This window comes from Myripristis murdjan, chromosome 20 (genome assembly GCF_902150065.1).
Source record: "Myripristis murdjan chromosome 20, fMyrMur1.1, whole genome shotgun sequence".
Taxonomy (NCBI): Eukaryota; Metazoa; Chordata; class Actinopteri; order Holocentriformes; family Holocentridae; genus Myripristis; species Myripristis murdjan.
In genome coordinates, this window is record NC_043999.1 from 13,905,694 (window position 1) to 13,924,620 (window position 18,927).

The 18,927-nt window shown below is 44.2% G+C and overlaps 3 protein-coding genes across 7 annotated transcripts in view; 1 reads left to right on the forward strand and 2 right to left on the reverse strand.

The window, feature by feature from the left end:
* atp8a2 (ATPase phospholipid transporting 8A2) overlaps positions 1 to 784 on the reverse strand; it is a 54,977-nt gene extending 54,193 nt beyond the window's left edge. Inside the window, exon 1 of the mRNA XM_030079607.1 lies at positions 623 to 784. Coding sequence (XP_029935467.1) covers positions 623 to 665 — 43 coding nt within the window. The 5' untranslated portion in view covers positions 666 to 784. The remainder of the gene's footprint in view (positions 1 to 622) is intronic.
* Positions 785 to 2,143: 1,359 nt separating this feature from the next.
* rnf6 (ring finger protein (C3H2C3 type) 6) lies at positions 2,144 to 8,225 on the reverse strand. 4 transcript variants are annotated; one of them, XM_030079618.1, is made up of 4 exons: positions 8,118 to 8,225; positions 6,766 to 6,921; positions 6,533 to 6,655; positions 2,144 to 5,872 (listed from the first exon to the last, which is right to left on the reverse strand). In XM_030079618.1, exons 2-4 carry the CDS (start codon positions 6,911 to 6,913, stop codon positions 4,029 to 4,031), a joined length of 2,115 nt encoding a protein of 704 aa, XP_029935478.1. In that variant the 5' UTR covers positions 6,914 to 6,921; positions 8,118 to 8,225; the 3' UTR covers positions 2,144 to 4,028. The 4 variants fall into 4 exon arrangements, with proteins under 4 accessions (XP_029935478.1, XP_029935477.1, XP_029935476.1 ...); XM_030079617.1 differs by having other exon boundaries at positions 6,491 to 6,655; XM_030079616.1 differs by lacking the exon at positions 8,118 to 8,225 and adding an exon at positions 8,004 to 8,063.
* A 1,416-nt stretch (positions 8,226 to 9,641) lies between these two features.
* On the forward strand, positions 9,642 to 18,259 carry cdk8 (cyclin dependent kinase 8). 2 transcript variants are annotated; one of them, XM_030079686.1, is made up of 13 exons: positions 9,642 to 10,122; positions 11,697 to 11,772; positions 12,144 to 12,254; positions 13,028 to 13,168; positions 13,934 to 13,991; positions 14,083 to 14,214; positions 14,323 to 14,466; positions 15,367 to 15,436; positions 15,706 to 15,778; positions 16,027 to 16,124; positions 16,300 to 16,387; positions 16,888 to 17,046; positions 17,147 to 18,259. In XM_030079686.1, exons 1-13 carry the CDS (start codon positions 9,995 to 9,997, stop codon positions 17,270 to 17,272), a joined length of 1,404 nt encoding a protein of 467 aa, XP_029935546.1. In that variant the 5' UTR covers positions 9,642 to 9,994; the 3' UTR covers positions 17,273 to 18,259. The 2 variants fall into 2 exon arrangements, with proteins under 2 accessions (XP_029935546.1, XP_029935547.1); XM_030079687.1 differs by having other exon boundaries at positions 16,300 to 16,378.
* The last annotated feature ends 668 nt before the right edge of the window (positions 18,260 to 18,927 follow it).

Sequence of the window (18,927 nt, forward strand, 5' to 3'; positions counted from 1 at the left end):
ACGGTAAAACATATGGGAAATAATATGGGAATATTTGGCTGTCATTGGAGGTAAGTCTCAGACAGTACAGTCAGCTCGCACTGTAAACAGCACAAAATAGGCCTACCTCTCCATAGGAATGTTACATACAAAGATACAAATACCCTACAATAGGATAGTGACTTTTCCTAAAATGAACTTGTGCAAAACGGTGCTCTTACACCCGTATAAACGCTCTAATAAGCTGTGCTCATTTAATACCATCCGCTATCATGGCCTTCGTTATTGAGCTGCAGACTTACAGGACAGGCAGGAGCTGCAGTTTGCTTGCCCTCACATCCACAACCGGTGCCAAAAAACGAGCGAGGCCCGGAGGATAAATAAGCAAAGCTACACCGCCCCCGTGCCGCAGTCTTGGACCATCCCAGTCCCCGCTATTCAGATGCCAAACACATATCAAACACGCACGGTGACACAGGCCTTTATCTGAGCGCTTCATGATGTGAGCGCCCCGTCCGACACAGCTCTGTCTGATGCTGCGGTACAGCCGACTTGCCTCGTCGCTGTTTTGGAAGATGACACCGACAGGTCGCACTGCCGTACAGATTAGAAACGGGTTGTTTGTTTATTTATGCAGCCTTACCTCCCTCGCTGTGTATCTTCTTGGCTCTCCGGTTGAAATACATCCTGCTGGTGAGCGGCTGTTGGTCGGGCTGGGATGAGGAGGCCGGAGCGGTGGCATGCTCATGGCTCACCGGCACAGCGGGGGGATGCGGCTCCAGGCCCGGGCTGCGGCCGCTGCTGACGGATCATCATTTCTCGCTATACGGACGGCGGAGGCTGTCGTAGAGGCAAACTGAACCAGAGAGTCAAAGCTGCACAGAATGAGCATAATCTAGCTTCCGGTCACCGCTTTCAAAACAAAACACCCATCGACGAGTATGCGTTACAGAAAATTGAAAAAAAAAAAAAAAAAAATGAAAATGAAAATTGCAACTAGAAAGACAATGCATTTATTTCCCATTAGTCGCCATACAGGCCTAATCATAGTGTGTTAAACGGTGTTCAATTATTGCTTATTAAAATTTCATCAGCAGCCCTAAAGAAATCCACGTGAGTCATTATAGGTCTATATTCTGCTACCTCGTAGTTGCTTTCGGGTTTGCTCTATTTTAATTATAGCCATAAAGGTGACTGTCAAACAGGAAAGCGAAATATAAAAGTTAAGTATTTCAGGCTTGCATACACCTTTTTTGCGCCACACCTGCCACTATTTATATGGTCGTCTGATGTTCGCTCTTTAACTGAGAGCTTTCAATTTTTCACAAAAAGCTGTTCTTCCAGAGAAGTTATATATAGATTCCTCCAAACTAGACTGGGAGCTGCAGTGCGCAGGCATTTAGAAAACACCACCTTCTCTGCCAAACGCAACATGGCAGGCAACATCTAATGCGTAAAATTTAACTAGGTGAAATAAATAATGCATTAAAGGAATAATTATCAATAATGACGCGTTAATTGCAGCATGACGTTGCTCTGAACGTCTCTTTTAATGGCAAATTTTATTTTATTTTGAAGGCAAAGTCCTTCAACTTCCTGTATTATCCTGTCTAGTCCTTCTCGTCCCTTCAGCAGAGCGGCGGGGGCGCGCATCTGACGATGAGCTGCGTGCGCGCTCCTGCTGTCCACAGGACCACAGATTAGAAAGGACATAGAACATGACATTTGTCATTTAAGTGTGAAACAACCTCATTGTAATCAAATGTACAAAAAATAATACTAAGAAAAAAAAAAACCAAAACCTGTTTTTGACTTTACTCTAGGTTGATGTAAGGGTCAAAATATGGGACAGAAACTCCGTTTAAAAAGTGTCAAGGAAGATGTTTTATTTCAGCTTTTAATATGTAATAATTTGCCTTAAGAGATTAAGATAAATTCAAAACATGATAGGTATTCCTCGAAATGTATGTACGCCTCGAAATATGGCTTAGCTGTTTTCTGAATGAGCACATTCCACTTCCACTATTAGCTGAAGGAAGAATTTTAAAAAGTATATTTTCCATCTGCAAATTATTTGCCAGTTGAGATGTTCCCGTATGCGCATGAGAGAACATAAAGTGGAAGCGCATACACACTCACATGCGCATGCACACACACACAGTCCCCAAGTACAGCTGTTTTATTCCATTGTTAAGGAGCAGAGAAGAAAACCCATGTCTTCATTTTATTACATAGTAACATAGTACATATTCATCTTAACTGTTTTATTTAATCTCATCACATTGTAACATAATACATACTCATTTTTCAAAAGCTGTTTTCCACCTTATTAAATAGGAACAGAATAAATATTCACTTCTGAATTGGGTGGCCACAACCCTCTCCAACTCGGTCTCTGGTGGACAATCAAGGAACAGAAGCTTTCTGAGAACCAGGTTATTGGGACATTCGACGGAGGCCTTTCCTTCAGCTTCAGCACCCACACAGATACAGACACACACACACGCAATATACCATATACACACACACACACACTGTCCACTCTCACACACCCTTACATACTGCAACATTCGCACAGTTTTGTGGCCATGTGGTAACTGTAAAGATGTAGTAGCTCCTGCTCTCCTAAGCTGTTGAACATAGTGCCCCTGGTGGTGACTGAACAACTCGGTGGTACAGCTGAATGATCCACCTAGAAATGTCAGTATCTGTACAGGTAACGTAAAACCAAAATGTAAGAGCATACATGTATATCATTCTGCTGATACTGTCCTATTCAGGAATAGCACTGGTACAAAAACTGAAACAGGCCCTGGCATTAACACAGGCCTCATTTGGGAGCGCTGTGCTGTTCACAGTTCCCATCAGCAGTAAATGCAGGTTGGGAGGAAAAGCTGCAGCAGAGGCTCATAAAGCCTCAGTGAATTTTGAGTGTTTGACAGGGGGCACAGATCAAAAACAGTGACAGGATAGGAACTAAGAAGGAATATTGAACATTCAGAGTTGGAAAGACTTCTTTTAGGTGGAGATTAGAATCAGGCATCCAATTTGAACTGAGAACCTTCAGGTGTAAACGGCAAACAGCACCACAACACAACACTGTCTCTTCTCCCCTTATTGCACGACTCCTTGTCTGTTACCACTACTGTCTGACAAAAGACCAAGTGTTTGCTACTAAATTACTACACTGGCTTCCTGATTATCATCTGCCTTGGGTGTTACATTTGAATTGTTCTGTTCATATGAGCAACGTGAACGATTGTGAAGGATTTAACTTACTTTTAAATCTTATGGATTAATAGCAAACTGTCTTTACTGGTATGTGAGAGGTGTATGGAGAGGGGCAAACAAATGTAAAGACCACCAGACATAAAGAATAAAAACGTGAAATTAAAAATACATACTCGTAAACTTTGTCCCATTAAATCAGACACTTCTAAACCAACTGTGAAGGGACACTTTAAAACTGGATGTCAGAGCTTTAAAATGCAGGACTAAAAAAAAAAAAAAAAAAAAAAAAAAGTTTTCCTGCCTCCATTACAAACGGATGGAAGAGCGTCTTGCTTCAAAACCCTTAAATACAATTGTTGGTGAGATATTTACATCATATATTGAATAAATCAAGTCTAGAAGTGATTGGTGGAGTCCATTTGTGAAAAAGAGGCATCACATGTATCAGACATTGAAGAGATAAATTGAGACTAGTCAGCAGCAGCTACAGGAGCTCCTTAAGCATTAGTGCTATCCATTGATGGGGGGGCCTCTGAAGCATTGTGACAGAAACCGAAGAAAAGGTCACAGGAAGAAGAAAATGAAAACAAAAACAAGGTGCTGGAAACAAAGTCTAAAAAAATAAAGTTTTGTTAATTCTCTGCATTTATAGTTTGTTTATCTTTTCCCCGCTTTTGGTTCAACCTTCCTCAGCTTCAACACAATGGATATTCTCAAAGAAATTAAACCATGAAAGCGCTATGTACATGCACAGCCAACTTGGGCATGCTCAGTTCAGACAGCAGGGAGCACGGTAGGCATGTTTGTGAACAAATGGGTCAGTCCTGATGCACTGTGAGGATAGGCTGCCTACAGATGGGGCAGGTGTTGTTTTCAGAGAGCCAGCGGTCGATGCAGTGGATGTGGAACTCATGGGAGCAGGGCAGGCGGCGCAGCTTGTTGCCCTGGGCGTACTCATTGATGCAGACACTGCATGCGCGGCCCACCTCCCCCTCCAGGCTGGCCTGGCCATAGGTACGTGTGGCCAAATTGTCAATCTGCTCTTTGGTCAGACCCCGAGGGTGCTCCTCGTCCTCTTCATCATTCAGCAAGAAGAAATGCGCCAAACGCAGGATGGGTAGAGTTCCATTCTCTACCAGGTTGTTGGTGTCTCTGCTGGTGGCCCGCCCCTCAGAGGGGCTCGCTACCCCTCCTCCTAGCCTGGCCTGACCCTGGTCCTCCTCAGTTCCCACCAGCCCTACCCTCTCCTGATCAGCCCCACCTATACCACCATGACCGGCTGCGCTCTCATTTCCGTGTACCCGGTAGGCTGGGTTGGTGTTAGTATTGGTGCCACTGGCATCTGGGTGGCTAGGTGCAACAGTGTCAGAATCAGCCTCTGTCTCCATGAGGGAGCTCAGCTCGCCAAAACCGGTCATGATCTGACGCAAGATAGAACGCAGAGCTGTTGAGTTGGGCTCTCCCAGGCCCGTCTCACTGATGCGCCTTAATGGAATCCGAATGGTGCTGACATACGTGCGTATCCCAGCTCGCTCCGAGCGGGAGATGGTGCGTCTAAATCCACCGCTGTCGCTTTCAAAGGTGACCGTATTCTCAGCAACTCTGGCACGGGAACGTGTTCTGCTGGCGATACTGTCCCGGTCACGGTTTTCCCCAGGTCGAATCCTTCTCACCTGCAGGTCCAACATGATGGTCGGGTGGCGCCGTACTGCTGCACCTCCTGCTCCTGCCACATGCGACTCGCCTTCCTGTTCTCCTCCTGCCTCTGTTAAAGCAGCAGGTTCTGTGACAGCCTCGCCTGTCTCCATGGAAACTGAGCTTGTTCCGCTCCCAGGCTCAACAATGTGGATGTTAGAGCCGCTGACACCACTGCCTGATGGTGGAGTGGCACTGGGGACAGGTGCTCTGTGCAGGGGGGAACGGCTTCGCCTTGACAATCGAGATGAAGCCCCGCCGCCAGCAGCAGCCCTGCGAACCCGGCCACGGGATCGAGTCCTACTGCCACGTGACTCCCGTCCCCCTGCGGGGGCCTGGGATCCAGACTGGGGTGATATACGGGGACAGTCCAGAGAAAAGGTCACCTCGTCACGCCCGTGCTCTAATGCTGCATTCTGGACCTGATGTTGCAAAGGCGTAGTCTGATCTTGAGGAGTTGGGGGATTTACAGGTGATGGTGGTGGAGAGTGCAAGGCTACACCTCTCCTCAAAACCGGGGCCTGGGGGGCCACTGGTGTGGGAAGGGCTGGGGGGCTCATGGGAGGAGTGGCAGTGCTGCTGCGCGTGCGGCGTGTCTGGGCCCTCCTACTCAAAGCCGGTCGGGGGGAGGGATAAGGAGCTGGCCTCGGAGTAGCGTAGGTTGAAGAACGAGGGGTGGGGAAATAGGAAGCCGTGCGTATAGAAGTTGAAGTTGTGTTTGGGGCCATTGGCAGCTCTGCAGAGTCAGAGGTGTCATTATGCTCCCCTGGCTCTGGCTGTTCATGATTGATGTTAATCTCAAGGCTAAAGCGGAACTCTCCACTGTTAGGGTTGGTCCGGCTGACGGCGCGCCACGTCTGGTTACCACTCTGCCCACTGCGGGTGGCATTACCGGTGCGTCTGAAGGTGTTCAGCCACTCCAGTAATGAGTCACCATTAGAAGTTTCTGCGCCTGGCTCTGTGGCCCCTGTAAAGAATAAATACAGGTAAGACTGACATAATGCTGATCACAAACATTAAGATACATATAAAACACGGAGTGAAAAACAAAGTTATCTACAGAATCACCTTTCAAATAAAATTAGCGCTACCTACTACTGTTGCCTTGTCTTCCCTCGCAGCAATAGCATTATCAATACTATGGCAACCATGTTTGTCCCTGCTGTGGCACATATGGCTCAAAGCCAGCCATACCACTGCATCAGAAACCAGCCAAACCAAGTCTGTTGTCAAGCAAGCTGTGTATTAATCACAACCTGATTAGCCTTTGCCAACACTAGCAATGTACTACGATAAAGAATATAACAATGTCTGTATCATAATATATATGTTTTATAGCATTCAGTTTTACCTTGTTTAACAGAGCGCAAGATTTAAGCATTGACTTGTCTGCCATTAGTTTTACCATTTTCCAACTAAGGTATTGAAGCTCAATGTTTATTTGAGGTGCATAACATAATTATTATCAGATAATGTTGTCTTTTGGCTTGCTGGTTAATCAGTGGAGACTCAAACCAAACACCATGACTATACCAAGCCATGCTGGACAGAGCTAATCGAGACAAGTGCCACCCCTTCTCCCTACCTGTCCCTCGTCTCCCTCCAGCCCCTCTCTCCTCTCCCTCACCGCTACTGCCCTCCTGTTCTCCAGTCTCTGCAGTCTGCAAGCGTTGCTCAGGACGGGGCTGTGATGACACACGCTCCTTTGCTCCATCAAGACGCTGTCGGAGCTCCTCTGCAGTCACCTCCCCTGTAACGTGACACAACCATTTCAAAATGTGCATGTGTGTGAAGATAGGCAGCACCAGCAAGTTCCATCAGTGTATTCTGCAAGCAATCACTGGACATGTGTGTCCTCACCGGGGGTGCCCAGCAGGTTGCTGTCTCTCATTAGGCGATACTCCTCCTCACTTAGTTCATTAATGAAGTGATAGTATGCCTCCTCCCGCCGAAGACGCTCTGCCTGTCTCCGCCGCTCGTCTCGCCCACCGGGAGGGTCCATCACCATGAAAAGCGCTGCCAGATAGATGGGTGAGGGTGTCAGTCAGGAGTGGGACATCATCTGAGGTTTACCTAATTACCACAAGCTTTGAATTTAACCATTTCTCAAAATAAAAGGCTGAGGTCTCTTATTCGCCATTACTATTCCAGTACTCAATTGCACAACATAATTTTTACTAAGGCACAATACACAAGAATGGACAGTCACATGCTGATACAGTCCTCTTAATTAAACAGACATTCAGCCCCTTTGAAAATTGACCTCTGGTCATTGTCATCGTTAAAGGGGACTGAGTGAGTAGTACAAATAACAAATAGAAGGCTTATCCATTTTCTTAGCTGTGCAGACTAATCTCTTGCTAACGACAAGTCAGACAACGCCATCCATTTTCTACCCAAAGGCACCGCAAGGAAGAGGTCGGGTAAAACTACTCAAGGCTTAGTAAAATCTAGCAAGCGCTGCTAACCCTGTGATTACAGAGACTAGCGTCGCAAGTTCGCCTCGCTGTGCTTCAGAAGAAGTGTCATGATTCAGCCACAGGACAATACGAGCAAAAGGGCACCCAGAATCGCAGTGCATTCTTCTTGCTAGCTGATATTAGCTAAATCACAACAGCAGCTAGCTAATCCTGTATCCCACATACGGAAGGCCATAAGGAAGGCAGAGGAATTGGGGTACAGAAGTGGCGTGGTGAGCACCAATCATCGGCCGAGCACAGATGACAGACAGGTCGCTAGTCCAGACGCTGCGCTGCGGAGGCGGGACATGTACAAATACACGGAGATCTCCGTGTAAGCGCAGGGCAAAGGAAGAAAGACAAAGAGTACTGTCAACATTATTTTCTAACCTTACGACAATGATATGCAGGAACCTAGACAGCGAAAAATGCGTCGCCACTTAAACACGAGAGTTAGTTTTGCGGGCCTTTCAAGGGTCCGAGATGTCACACTGAATGCGCAACGCTTTTGCTGCTAGCTGAGCGTTAGCCAGTTAGCATCACCAATTTTAACATTAGCTGGTAGCTGTTAGCTCCCGTCGACACAAACGTTAGCTGAGTTAGCCAGCTAGCTAGCGAGCAGGGCTGTTCAAAACTCACATGACAGCGATTTGCCACACATTTTAAGCCAGCAGGCGGTGTGTGCGGAAAACAAACACATAACACCCGTGTAGTTTAGTCACTGATAACAGCGTCATTGTGGAAATTTCGTACCTGACAAAGCAGCTGTAATATGGACGGTTTGCTTTCTGTTTCCTCTCTCTCTCTCAAACCAAGATGGGACCAGTTGTGTTACATCACACTGACCGTCGGAAACAGGCTCACTTGCTCATTAGTTCCTACCTGCTGCACAGCTCCAAATCAGATTTAAAGTTTTCTGTTCAAGGATATGCACATAAGAAATTGAATATGAACTGTAATAATAATAATTTATCTCCAACGACGCCCAACAACAAAGAGAAAAAAGAAAAGGCAGAGAATCAAAGTCAAAGCAAAGTCCAAGGCACAGCTCCAGGTGTCAGTAAAGGCACGTTTATTATGACTTATGACATACAAGCTTTCTCATCACCATGCCTGTATGTCTCAAATACATTAAATGCACTTGGCCTCAGGTAAATCTCCTGTGTGTGTCAGGATAATGGACAACTGTTGACAAGACAATAGGCCTATTGATCAACATGACCAGGGAAAACCAAAACAAACAGGGGAGGGAAAGTCTGTTTTGTTTGTCTGCCATGGCCATTTTGTTTGTGTAGCCTTTTCTTTAGGCATATGAGTTATGATTTTGCAAAACTGATTGATTAAGAAATAGCAAGGCTATGACAGCCTGAGGTTTTATCTTTCACCCAATCGAAAAAACACTATATAATATTTCAACACACTCTCATTGGGTCTTCTAGTGAGTCTGTGGTACAGCGACCTTATTACATTTAATTGTGTAAATTATGTGATATATATATATAGTTTTGTTGTTTATTCTTTTGCATTTAACCTAATTACATACTGTAGTTCTTAGGGTATAATTATCTCATCTGCCATAGTTTCCATTAGATCTAAAGTAAATGTGTTCAGATTCCCTGTCCATACATTACTGAGAAAGGACAATAATAATAATAATAATAATAATAATAATAATAATAATAATAATTTAAAAAAAAAAAAAAAAAAAAAAAAAAAGTAATGTTAGATGAAGATGGTTCTTTGTGCCCGGTGCCAAACAGAATGCATCACATTGATTATACGTCAGTATAGCATCATGTGATAGATTTTATATTTTTTACAAGTGAATTTCCACGTGTTTTCCCCCTTTTATTTGACTGAATTCAGGTCAAGTAGATGAAGTATACATGTCACATATACTTTTCATGAGAAAAGATTCTGTAAATATACTTCAGTATAAAAAATACTACAAAAATAAATCACAATTGGCAAGAAATAACAAAATGTGGGGGAAAGAAAGAAAGAAAGAAAGAAAGAAAGAAAGAAAGAAAGAAAGAAAGAAAGAAAGAAAGAAGAAAGACAGCTTCGTGGCCTGCCATTTAATCGGAGCAAATTTGCAATGTCTGAGTAATTTAATCGTTTTTGATCATTTGTGATTTCTTAGTTTTTAATTCTCCATAGTGGCCAAATATGTCTTAAAATCGGACAAATTTCCACGTGGTGTTATCCATCTCCTCGGCTCGCTCTTTCTCTCCCCACTGCAGGGCTTCGCGACATTTTTGCGACAGTGCCGTGAGCGAGTCCGCCGTCGTTACCGAGTGCGTCTTTGGAGAGAGAGAGAGAGAGAGCGAGAGAGAGAGCGAGAGCGAGAGATACCGGCTGAGAAAGAAACGCAGCAACAAGAGAAAGCAATATCTCCGCGGTCCCTTTCACCTGGCCGTCTCCGAGCTCCGTGCGGCCCCTCCTGCGCTCCCAATTTGAGCCGAGACCTCGATGTGGAAGCTGGGCTAGAGGAGAGAGGGGCTTCGCTCGGGGAAGGCAACTAGCTGAATTACCCACAACGAGCTCGGTGAAGTAGCCCCCTAGTTGCCTCCCAAGCGGCCGCTGCGAGAAAGGAAGGAGCGGATTAATTGAGCCAAACAATAGTGAAAATGGACTATGATTTCAAAGTGAAGCTGACCGGCGAGAGGGAGCGAGTCGAGGACCTGTTTGAGTACGAAGGATGCAAAGTGGGAAGAGGCACCTACGGCCATGTATATAAAGCCAAGAGAAAAGATGGGTGAGTTGATGACCAACAAGGCCTCCAAGTAGCGCTAGCCACTCAACCCTGCGTCGGTGCATTCCACTTGCCTCTTCCTTCTTCTTTATGTTTATTTACTGATTCATTCGCCACAGCCGGAGGAGGCACGGCAAATGTCTATTTATGTAAAACACAAAGAGCAACGTGAAGGGCAGCGTCGGGGGGGAGGGGAGGGGGGTTCATGTGCCATGTAGCCCGAACCCCCTCCACCCCCCAGACTGCAAGGCTGTTGATAAAACTTTGAATTATTGGGAAGAGGACCCACATATGTAGCATGGTTTTGTGTTATCTTTAGTGCAATAGGATCAGTAAACCAAGCGGCTTTAGTTTGCCATTGTGATTGTGGCTTGTATTTCTTATAAGCACTGTTTTTTTTTTTTTTTTTTTTTTTTTACTCCCTTAACCTTCCTGTAAGATCCAGTGTTTATGCTGTAAAAGCTGGAATCAGTATTTGTTTTGAGTCTGTTTACTGTGTTGTTTTTATTTTGAGAGCTCAATCCCAAGTCTGAACCAGTGATGTGATGAGTGTGCGGCGAAGCAGGTGCATGTAGGAGCACTTGTTGGATGTCTTGTCTTTTACTTGAAACATAGCCCTGGAAAATATCTATAAATAAACAAACTTGTATGGACTCATCCTGTTGCACTCACCCTGAAGTCTTGGGTTTTGATCAGATGTTCATGGGTGGGTGATTTGTTGGGGGATCCAGCCCGTAAAAGCTCATTTTGCGGCTTGATGTTCCAGTATTGGGGACACAGATCCAAATTCTTTTATTCGTCATAGATCTTAAAATGATATGTTCACTAAGTGTTTATTAGCCTATAGGTAAAGCTGTAAATGCTTTCATAATTGGACAAGAATGAATTTCACTTATGCACACGAGTACATTGTTCCTAAAAATGTTGTCATACTGTCTAGCCTGTTCTTTTTCTTGTCTTTTTCAGTAAACACAGCCCACCTACCCACCTAAACACTGACTTTATTTGCCTTTTCTTTCCCTACTGGATCTGATGCAGTGCCTATAACAGTTTTAATTGGGTCTGGACCAGAGCCGGAGGGAGCTGAAGGCAGCTTGAGCTCCCAGGCCCACACCAGGCCCATTAGCATGGCCCGGACATACTGGCAGAACCACACTTAAGTGTTTAAAGATGTTTGTGTTCGCTTTAGGAGGCTGCTGTTTATGAGACTCTGCAAGCTAATTTGTGCTGCAGCAGTTGGACTCGGCCTGAGGAGGCACAAAGCATGGGTTTATGAGATGATTTAGGCCAGAGGGAGGGAGGGGTAGTAACCGATTCATTCAAGTGAGGGCCAGTCCCAGTGCTCTGTTTGTCCCTCGCCAGCTGCCAGACAGGGTCTGTTTCCTCTCCCCTCTATTGTTTTGAGCCTCGGAGGTGAGCTTGATTACACAAATCTGGAGGTAATGCAACTCGGCCTCTTCTCAGACTCCCTGTGCCAGCTGCCAAGTGCCCCCCTTTATGTTTCTGGGCAGACAGCTCTCCGGGGACCCGCAGTCTGGTCTGGTGTTGATGTTGCTCTGCTCTCTCTGTGTTTGTAGGAAGGATGATAAGGACTACGCCCTCAAACAGATTGAAGGCACTGGCATCTCTATGTCAGCCTGCAGAGAGATTGCAGTAAGACCTTTTTGCTTTCTGTGCCCCTTTTGTGTTTTGTTCAGCACCTTCATGTCATGCCAAGGTGGTTTCTTTGAATCACCTCTATTCACACAGTAGCCTTTGTTAAACAGGCGAAGGCCATCAAACAACAATAGCTAGAAAGGGTCACAGACGAAACGAAGAAAAATGACACAACGGACCTTGGCCTGTAAAACAGATGTGTGTGTTATGTGAAATATTTACAGTACACAGTATTCTAGGTGACTCAGTTCTCACAGTTTGTATGTGCAATAAATTGCTTAGACAAGGCCATCTGTCATTCATGGTTTCTTCCATAAGAGTCTGTTGCCAGTCTGTGGCACTTGTCTGAATGTGTTGGTATATTGCAGCTGCTGCGGGAGCTGAAGCACCCCAATGTCATCTCGCTGCAGAAGGTGTTCCTGTCACATGCAGACCGTAAAGTATGGCTGCTGTTTGACTACGCCGAGCATGATCTCTGGGTAAAACACATGCACACACACACACACCCTCAGAGGACATAATATTTACCTAACATATTGTGACATTGTTCGCAGGATAAAGAAATGTCAATATGATTGTGGATACATGTGAATATTTCTCCCTACATGTCATTTTGAAGTGCTTTTTCCAGGTTTATTGTGTAATTCCAACATGCACAAACACACACTACAGGTACCCAGCATCATTTGTATATAATGTAGCCATCCTCAACGATACATGCACAAGTAGGTTGCATGCTCTTTTCTTCTGCTGCTCTTGTTTGGCTCACAGTTGATCATGTGCCTTTTTCCTTTTTTTAATTTTTTAATTTTTTGTTTTAAATCAGGGATAAAAACATAGGCATTCACCAACACCAGTATTACTCATCCTGCCTGTAGCACTCACATTCACAGCCAGCCAGATGCAAGAAGAGACACAAAATGGTGCTTATTATGCATTGCTAAGTCTCACAAACACACACATGCAAGAAGTGTCCAAAACTGAGCGGTCAAACTCCTGCTGCACTAATGTTCCCAGTTCGAACTGGCAGGATGTCAGAAAAACTGAGTTTAATTGTCAAATTGTGCCACAGAACTGTGACACTCGCATTTTCCTCTCATAGAAGTGGAAACACACGCCACAAACATCAGTGTTACTCATGCTGCCTCCAGCAAAAACTCATATTTGGGACCACCCAAATACAGAAAGAGACACAAAACGAGGCACGTTAGACAACACATACACTAACGAATATTATCTTATCTTTCTGTAGCACATTATCAAGTTTCATAGAGCGTCCAAGGCCAACAAGAAGCCTCTCCAGCTGCCCAGAGGAATGGTCAAGTCTCTGCTCTACCAGATCCTGGATGGCATCCATTACCTCCACGCCAACTGGGTCCTACACAGAGACCTTGTAAGAAGATTGAGGGAGGGAAAGTGGAGAGGAGGGGGTGGGACGGGGATTTAGAAAATATTTAGGTTGGAGGGATATGAAACAGACACAAAACAACAGTGGAAGAGACGTAACAGGGATGAGATTGGTCTGAGAATCTACCCAAGGCTGACAAGGCAGTTTCAGAGCATTTACATTCAGCAATGGCTCTTAACCACCTGTTTTTATATGATGTGGCTTTTTTGTATAAATGTAAGATGGTTTGTGTGTGATAATTTTGCAGCTGCCCAAGGTTATTATGCAGCATCTCTTAATCTTTGGCAGTTAAGTTTTTGCCATAATTATGTATTTTTGTGTTTGTGAATGTTTATTAGGTTTATTAGGTATGAAGAAAACACACTCCTCATCTCACAAGTTTTTCCACTAGATTTTTTTAATTTCTCAATTTTAAATTGCTTTCCAAAAGTTGCGTCATTCATTCACAGATTTTAAAATTTTAGATTGAGAAGCCAAGTTGTCTGCCATTTAAGTCAACATACTGAACACAGTGAGACAGAAATGGCAGACGTGCCCTCCTCTGGGATGCAGTGATTAATTTTGGGCCACTAGAGGGCAGCAGCACAAAGTTTTCAACACCTACCACAGAGCTGCTCAGTCTCACACAGGGTTGGAGCCCAAATAATCTAACTTCATCGCAGGTGATGTGTTGACAGGTTTTAGAATAATAGGATTGTGGAAGCCTGTTTGTAAGCATCTTTGTGTGTTTTTGTTTATTCTCTGTTTCAGAAACCAGCTAACATTTTAGTGATGGGGGAAGGGCCAGAGAGGGGTAGAGTAAAGATTGGTATGTATAAGAAGCTCTCTTATTTAAATGTGTCATGTTTCATTTATTGTGTAGTTTTCTTCATAATTTATCCTGTCCTCTTGTTCTACAGCGGACATGGGGTTCGCCCGTCTCTTCAATTCACCACTGAAGCCTTTAGCCGATCTGGACCCTGTGGTGGTCACCTTCTGGTACAGAGCACCTGAACTGCTGCTAGGGGCCCGGCACTACACCAAAGCCATCGGTGGGAATTGTGTTATGTCTGTGTATGAAGATGTACCTGTGTGAATGTGTGCGTCCTGTTATATTGGCACGAGTGACAGCGTTGGCATGGTCTCCGTCCCTCTCTCAGACATCTGGGCGATTGGCTGCATCTTTGCGGAGCTGTTAACGTCTGAGCCCATATTCCACTGTCGCCAGGAAGACATCAAGACCAGTAACCCATACCACCATGACCAACTGGACCGCATCTTCAATGTCATGGGCTTCCCTGCTGGTGAGACCCCACTGCTGCCGCACTTGGTAGCAAAATAAAATACTTGGAAGAGGTTTAAAATGATGTGGAACACTTGTTTTGATTTACTTGGTCTGACGCAATTGAACAGCATCCTAAGGGGGAATGTTACTTGCCAGATTAAAGGGAACTAAGTGCTTCTGTTATTTCAAATAGTTGTAATGTAGGTTAATGCTGGCCATCTATTGTTATGCCAAAACCTGACTGCTACTGTTTTTCAAGGGAAAACTTCCACTGTGGGGAAGAGTACTTTCCATCTCTTAGAAAGGCAGATTATTTCCTTGGTATTTCCTTGCTCCTTTTCTTTAGGCTGAAATGTCGTCTGTGGGCTTTGAACACTGATCCGACAGTAATGACAGTATCGATGTATCCAAGTCAAGAGCATAATAACTTGTTGTATTTTCCATTTCCTTTGAGCTGCTTTTGATCATTCCTTTACCCTCCCTGCTGTTCTAGCTGCATAATTTACCAGTGTGCTTGATAGATTTCCTTTAGATTTTCCAGGAAATCAAGCCTTAGAAATCTCACTTTGGACCAACTGTAACACATTCCCTTGTGCTGTATTTGTTGGTTAGTGTTTTTAATATTGTTAAAGAGAGATCATTAGGGCCACTGTGAGGAAAGACAACAGTTGTTCACTCACCTTTTTCATTAGCATCAGAAAGTGTAATCACAATTCATTTGTCTGTGATATGAGGAAATCTTTTTCAGTGATCCTTTATGTGTGACATGGTTGTTACAGTTGTAATGAAGGAATGTCACAGAGAAACGAGGAGCATTTTGTACTCTAACAGATTCACTTCCAGACCCAAAGACCAATCTGTTGTTGAAGCGAGAGGGGGGCGTGTCATGCCGTAATCCTATCTTTCCTTCATTTGACAGATAAAGATTGGGAGGACATCAAGAAGATGCCAGAACACTCCACCCTAATGAAAGACTTCAGAAGGAACACGTGAGTCTTCAGAGCAGCACTGCCCCCATTTTCTAAAAGATCTGAAATGAAGCCGGGGCGATGAGTCCTGTATGCACTGGTGCAAAACAGAAAACATTATTTTTTGACTGTCTTACAAATCTGTCATTATTAACGTATGATTTACATTCCATGTTGTTATAATGTTGTAATAGCAGTGTTTCTTCTTTTTTTTTTTTTAAACCATATATATTGCAGTACAATCCAAAAAGTATTATATTAACTTGATGTGCTCCTCCTCTCTATCACAGATACACAAACTGCAGCCTTATAAAATATATGGAAAAACACAAAGTCAAACCAGACAGCAAAGCATTCCACTTGGTGAGCATCCTCAGTTGAAATGCCTCAGTAACAGAGCAAGGTTATGAAATTTGCATAGCTTACAGACATCATCACACTGTCACACCAGCAAGTCCATGTGTCTTAGCTGTACTTTCTGTTCCTGTGACACATTAGGCATGTTTTTTCATAATGTCACAGGCTAGCGTACCATTTCATTTATCATACTCTTCTGTTCCATAGCCATGGTGTTTTGTTAGGAAGCTAACATGATGTGAACACTGTTACAGCTTCAGAAGCTGTTGACCATGGACCCGATCCGTAGAATCACATCTGAGCAGGCCATGCAGGACCCCTACTTTCTGGAGGAGCCCCTGCCTACCTCTGAGTGAGTCACAACATTCACATTACTCTGTGTCCAGCCCGGCCATGTTGTTCCACTCTTTAACTTGGGTTGCATGACCCGCAGGGGCCTAGCATGTCGGTCGAGTCTCTCAACTAATTAGTTCTGAGTCATGGGAATAAATGTTTGAAGTTGACAAGCCTCCTTTTCTTCCCCCCAGTGTATTTGCAGGCTGCCAGATTCCCTACCCCAAGAGGGAGTTCCTGACAGAAGAGGAGCCGGAGGATAAGGCAGACAAAGTAAGAAATGTGTGTGCCTCATACTTTCTAACTACAGTTGTATGGGGTGCTTTTGTAATGTAATGCTGACGTGGTTAGTTGATTAATGTGTCTGTCAGCATAAAAATAATAAATTACAATCGCAAATCGATGAAGCATTTTAGTAATTTATGAAGTAAAAATCAAACATTGACTGTTTATGGGTTCACAGAGAGGCTGAAATATGCTTACCTTTCTCCGTTCATATCATTATAAAATCAATACTTTGATACAGATTTTTTTTATTGATTTACTGTTTTTCTCCGATGAGCACTTGTGATTATTGTTGACACTATAGACTAAATAATTAATTGACTACTGTAAAAAAAAAAAAAAATAATAATAATAATTATTGCACTGCTAATATAATGATTATGTAGAGATGGGGACTGTGCACATCTGATTCATGTAGTCATTACACAGGATTTCTCTGCATGGTTGGTTTGTATAGTTGATGAAGGCTTTTTCTGGTCTGGGTTTTATACTCGCAGAAAAACCAGCAGCAGCAACAGGGGAACAACCACACCAATGGTGCGGGGCATACTGGCAACCCTGAAAACAGCCATGCCCAGGGCCCGCCTCTGAAGAAAGTGCGAGTTGTCCCGCCCACCACTACCTCAGGTGGCCTCATTATGACCTCAGACTACCAGGTATGGTAATTCTCTCTCTCTCTTCCTGTCTTTTTCTTTCCCTCTCTGCGTGAAATGTCCACAGCATTTACGAGTTTCTTTGTTTCTGCCCTCCTTGCAGCGCTCCAATCCACATGCTGCCTACCAGAACCCGGGACCAAGCACATCACTGCCCCAAAGCAGCATGGGATATTCCTCTACCTCCCAGCAGCCGCCCCAGTACTCCCACCAGACCCACCGCTACTGAGACCCCTCCCACCCCAACACACACACGCACATGCATACATACACACCCCTCACCCTCACCATGCCCACCCGGGAGAATGTACTGAGGGATGTGGAGATGTCCATGGCAACAGCCCTCCCCACTTCCCACCCCCTTCACCCCGTAAAGGGCACTTTCCCTGCAGCAGTCTGTTAGACCAGAACGACAACAATCCACACTTCTTGACGATTACGCACCATAACCCCAGTATTAGAAACACCGCTACATGGCGAAACCTAACGGGGGAAACGCAAGGCAGGTGGATGAGAAGAACGGATGCTGTCACTATCTTCCCCACCCGCTTGTTATCCAGGTCATCCTTGCCAGGAGCTTGTGACCGTAACAAGAGAATCCACTTCTTTATGGTAGTCAGATATAAAGAGAGGATGGCTTGGTTTGGGGAAATGTTACTCTGTTCTGTTGTCACCCTTCCCCCCTTCTCCTCCAACCATCTTTACACTTCCACCAACACCCTTCCCCACTCAGTTCCCTTTTTCCTGTTGAGGCTTGGATGAGACTAAAAGCTGCTATGTGACTGCCAGCATTGACAGAGTCCCTGTCCGTCTGTCCTCCTGTCTGTCTGTCTGTCTGTCCATTTTGTGTATGGCCCTGTGAGGGCCTCAGCTGAGGACTGAACTGAGCTGCTGTGAAGCATGCTGGGAGGATGTGGAGCCCCCACAGCTGTGGTGTTGAGGGTTTTATTCAGAAAGGACAAAAAAAGATTACAAAAAAAAAGATTTTAGTAGTTTATAATTTAATCCGTTTTCATGGTTTTCATGGCAAGAGCGACAAAGCAGCTTGCACTGGCTGAGAGATCAGCTGTTGTTCGCTGTGGGCAAGCCTTAGAACTTCATGACAAAAAACCAACCAATCGCGCGGAGGACGGCAGGTGGAACATGCATTGTACTGTATTGTATTGAAATATTTTACATGAAGCAAGTATCCTGACAATAAAAGTGTAAACAATTATATTGTTTTTATTTTGGGTTTGTGTATGTGTGTGGAAGCACCTGAGGTAAGTAGCAAATTTGAGGAACTGTCTCCCAGTGTTCATCTTTTGCCTTTCCAATGCCATTTTTTCACTCAAAGTTTTTCGATATCTTATTCACTAAGCAAGAGCAGCAAACTAGTGCAGAAGTCAAAAGCCTCTGAAATTTCCAGAAACATCTCCCATATAAAGCTACCTGGCAGGAAAAAATGCATAAAATTGCTGAAAGTATCACATTTTAATGGTTACAACAGACACATGCATTGTGACTTCAGTGAAATATAAGTCAACAAACAAAAAATATGTACATTGCATTTGTATTTTATACTTAAGCTGTCTCAAAAAATGATATTTTCACAGGAGCTTTTTTTTTTTTAAATTACTTTGTCCTTTTCAAAATGAACTTAAGGATTAAAATCCTAACTTTGTTTTGGATGTTCCACACACACACCATGAATAGTTAACTTGTGTTTTCTCTCACATGCATCCCTAAACATGCAAATTGCATAAACAATGTCCACTAAAATTTGGTGGACAGACCCAGTTGGCCAATATAGATCTTTTTGTCTATAATTCCATCCTCTGTCTAAACTGTACCCCATTTCATAACATAGCCATGTCTGTGTGTGTGTGCTTTGGTATGCATGGA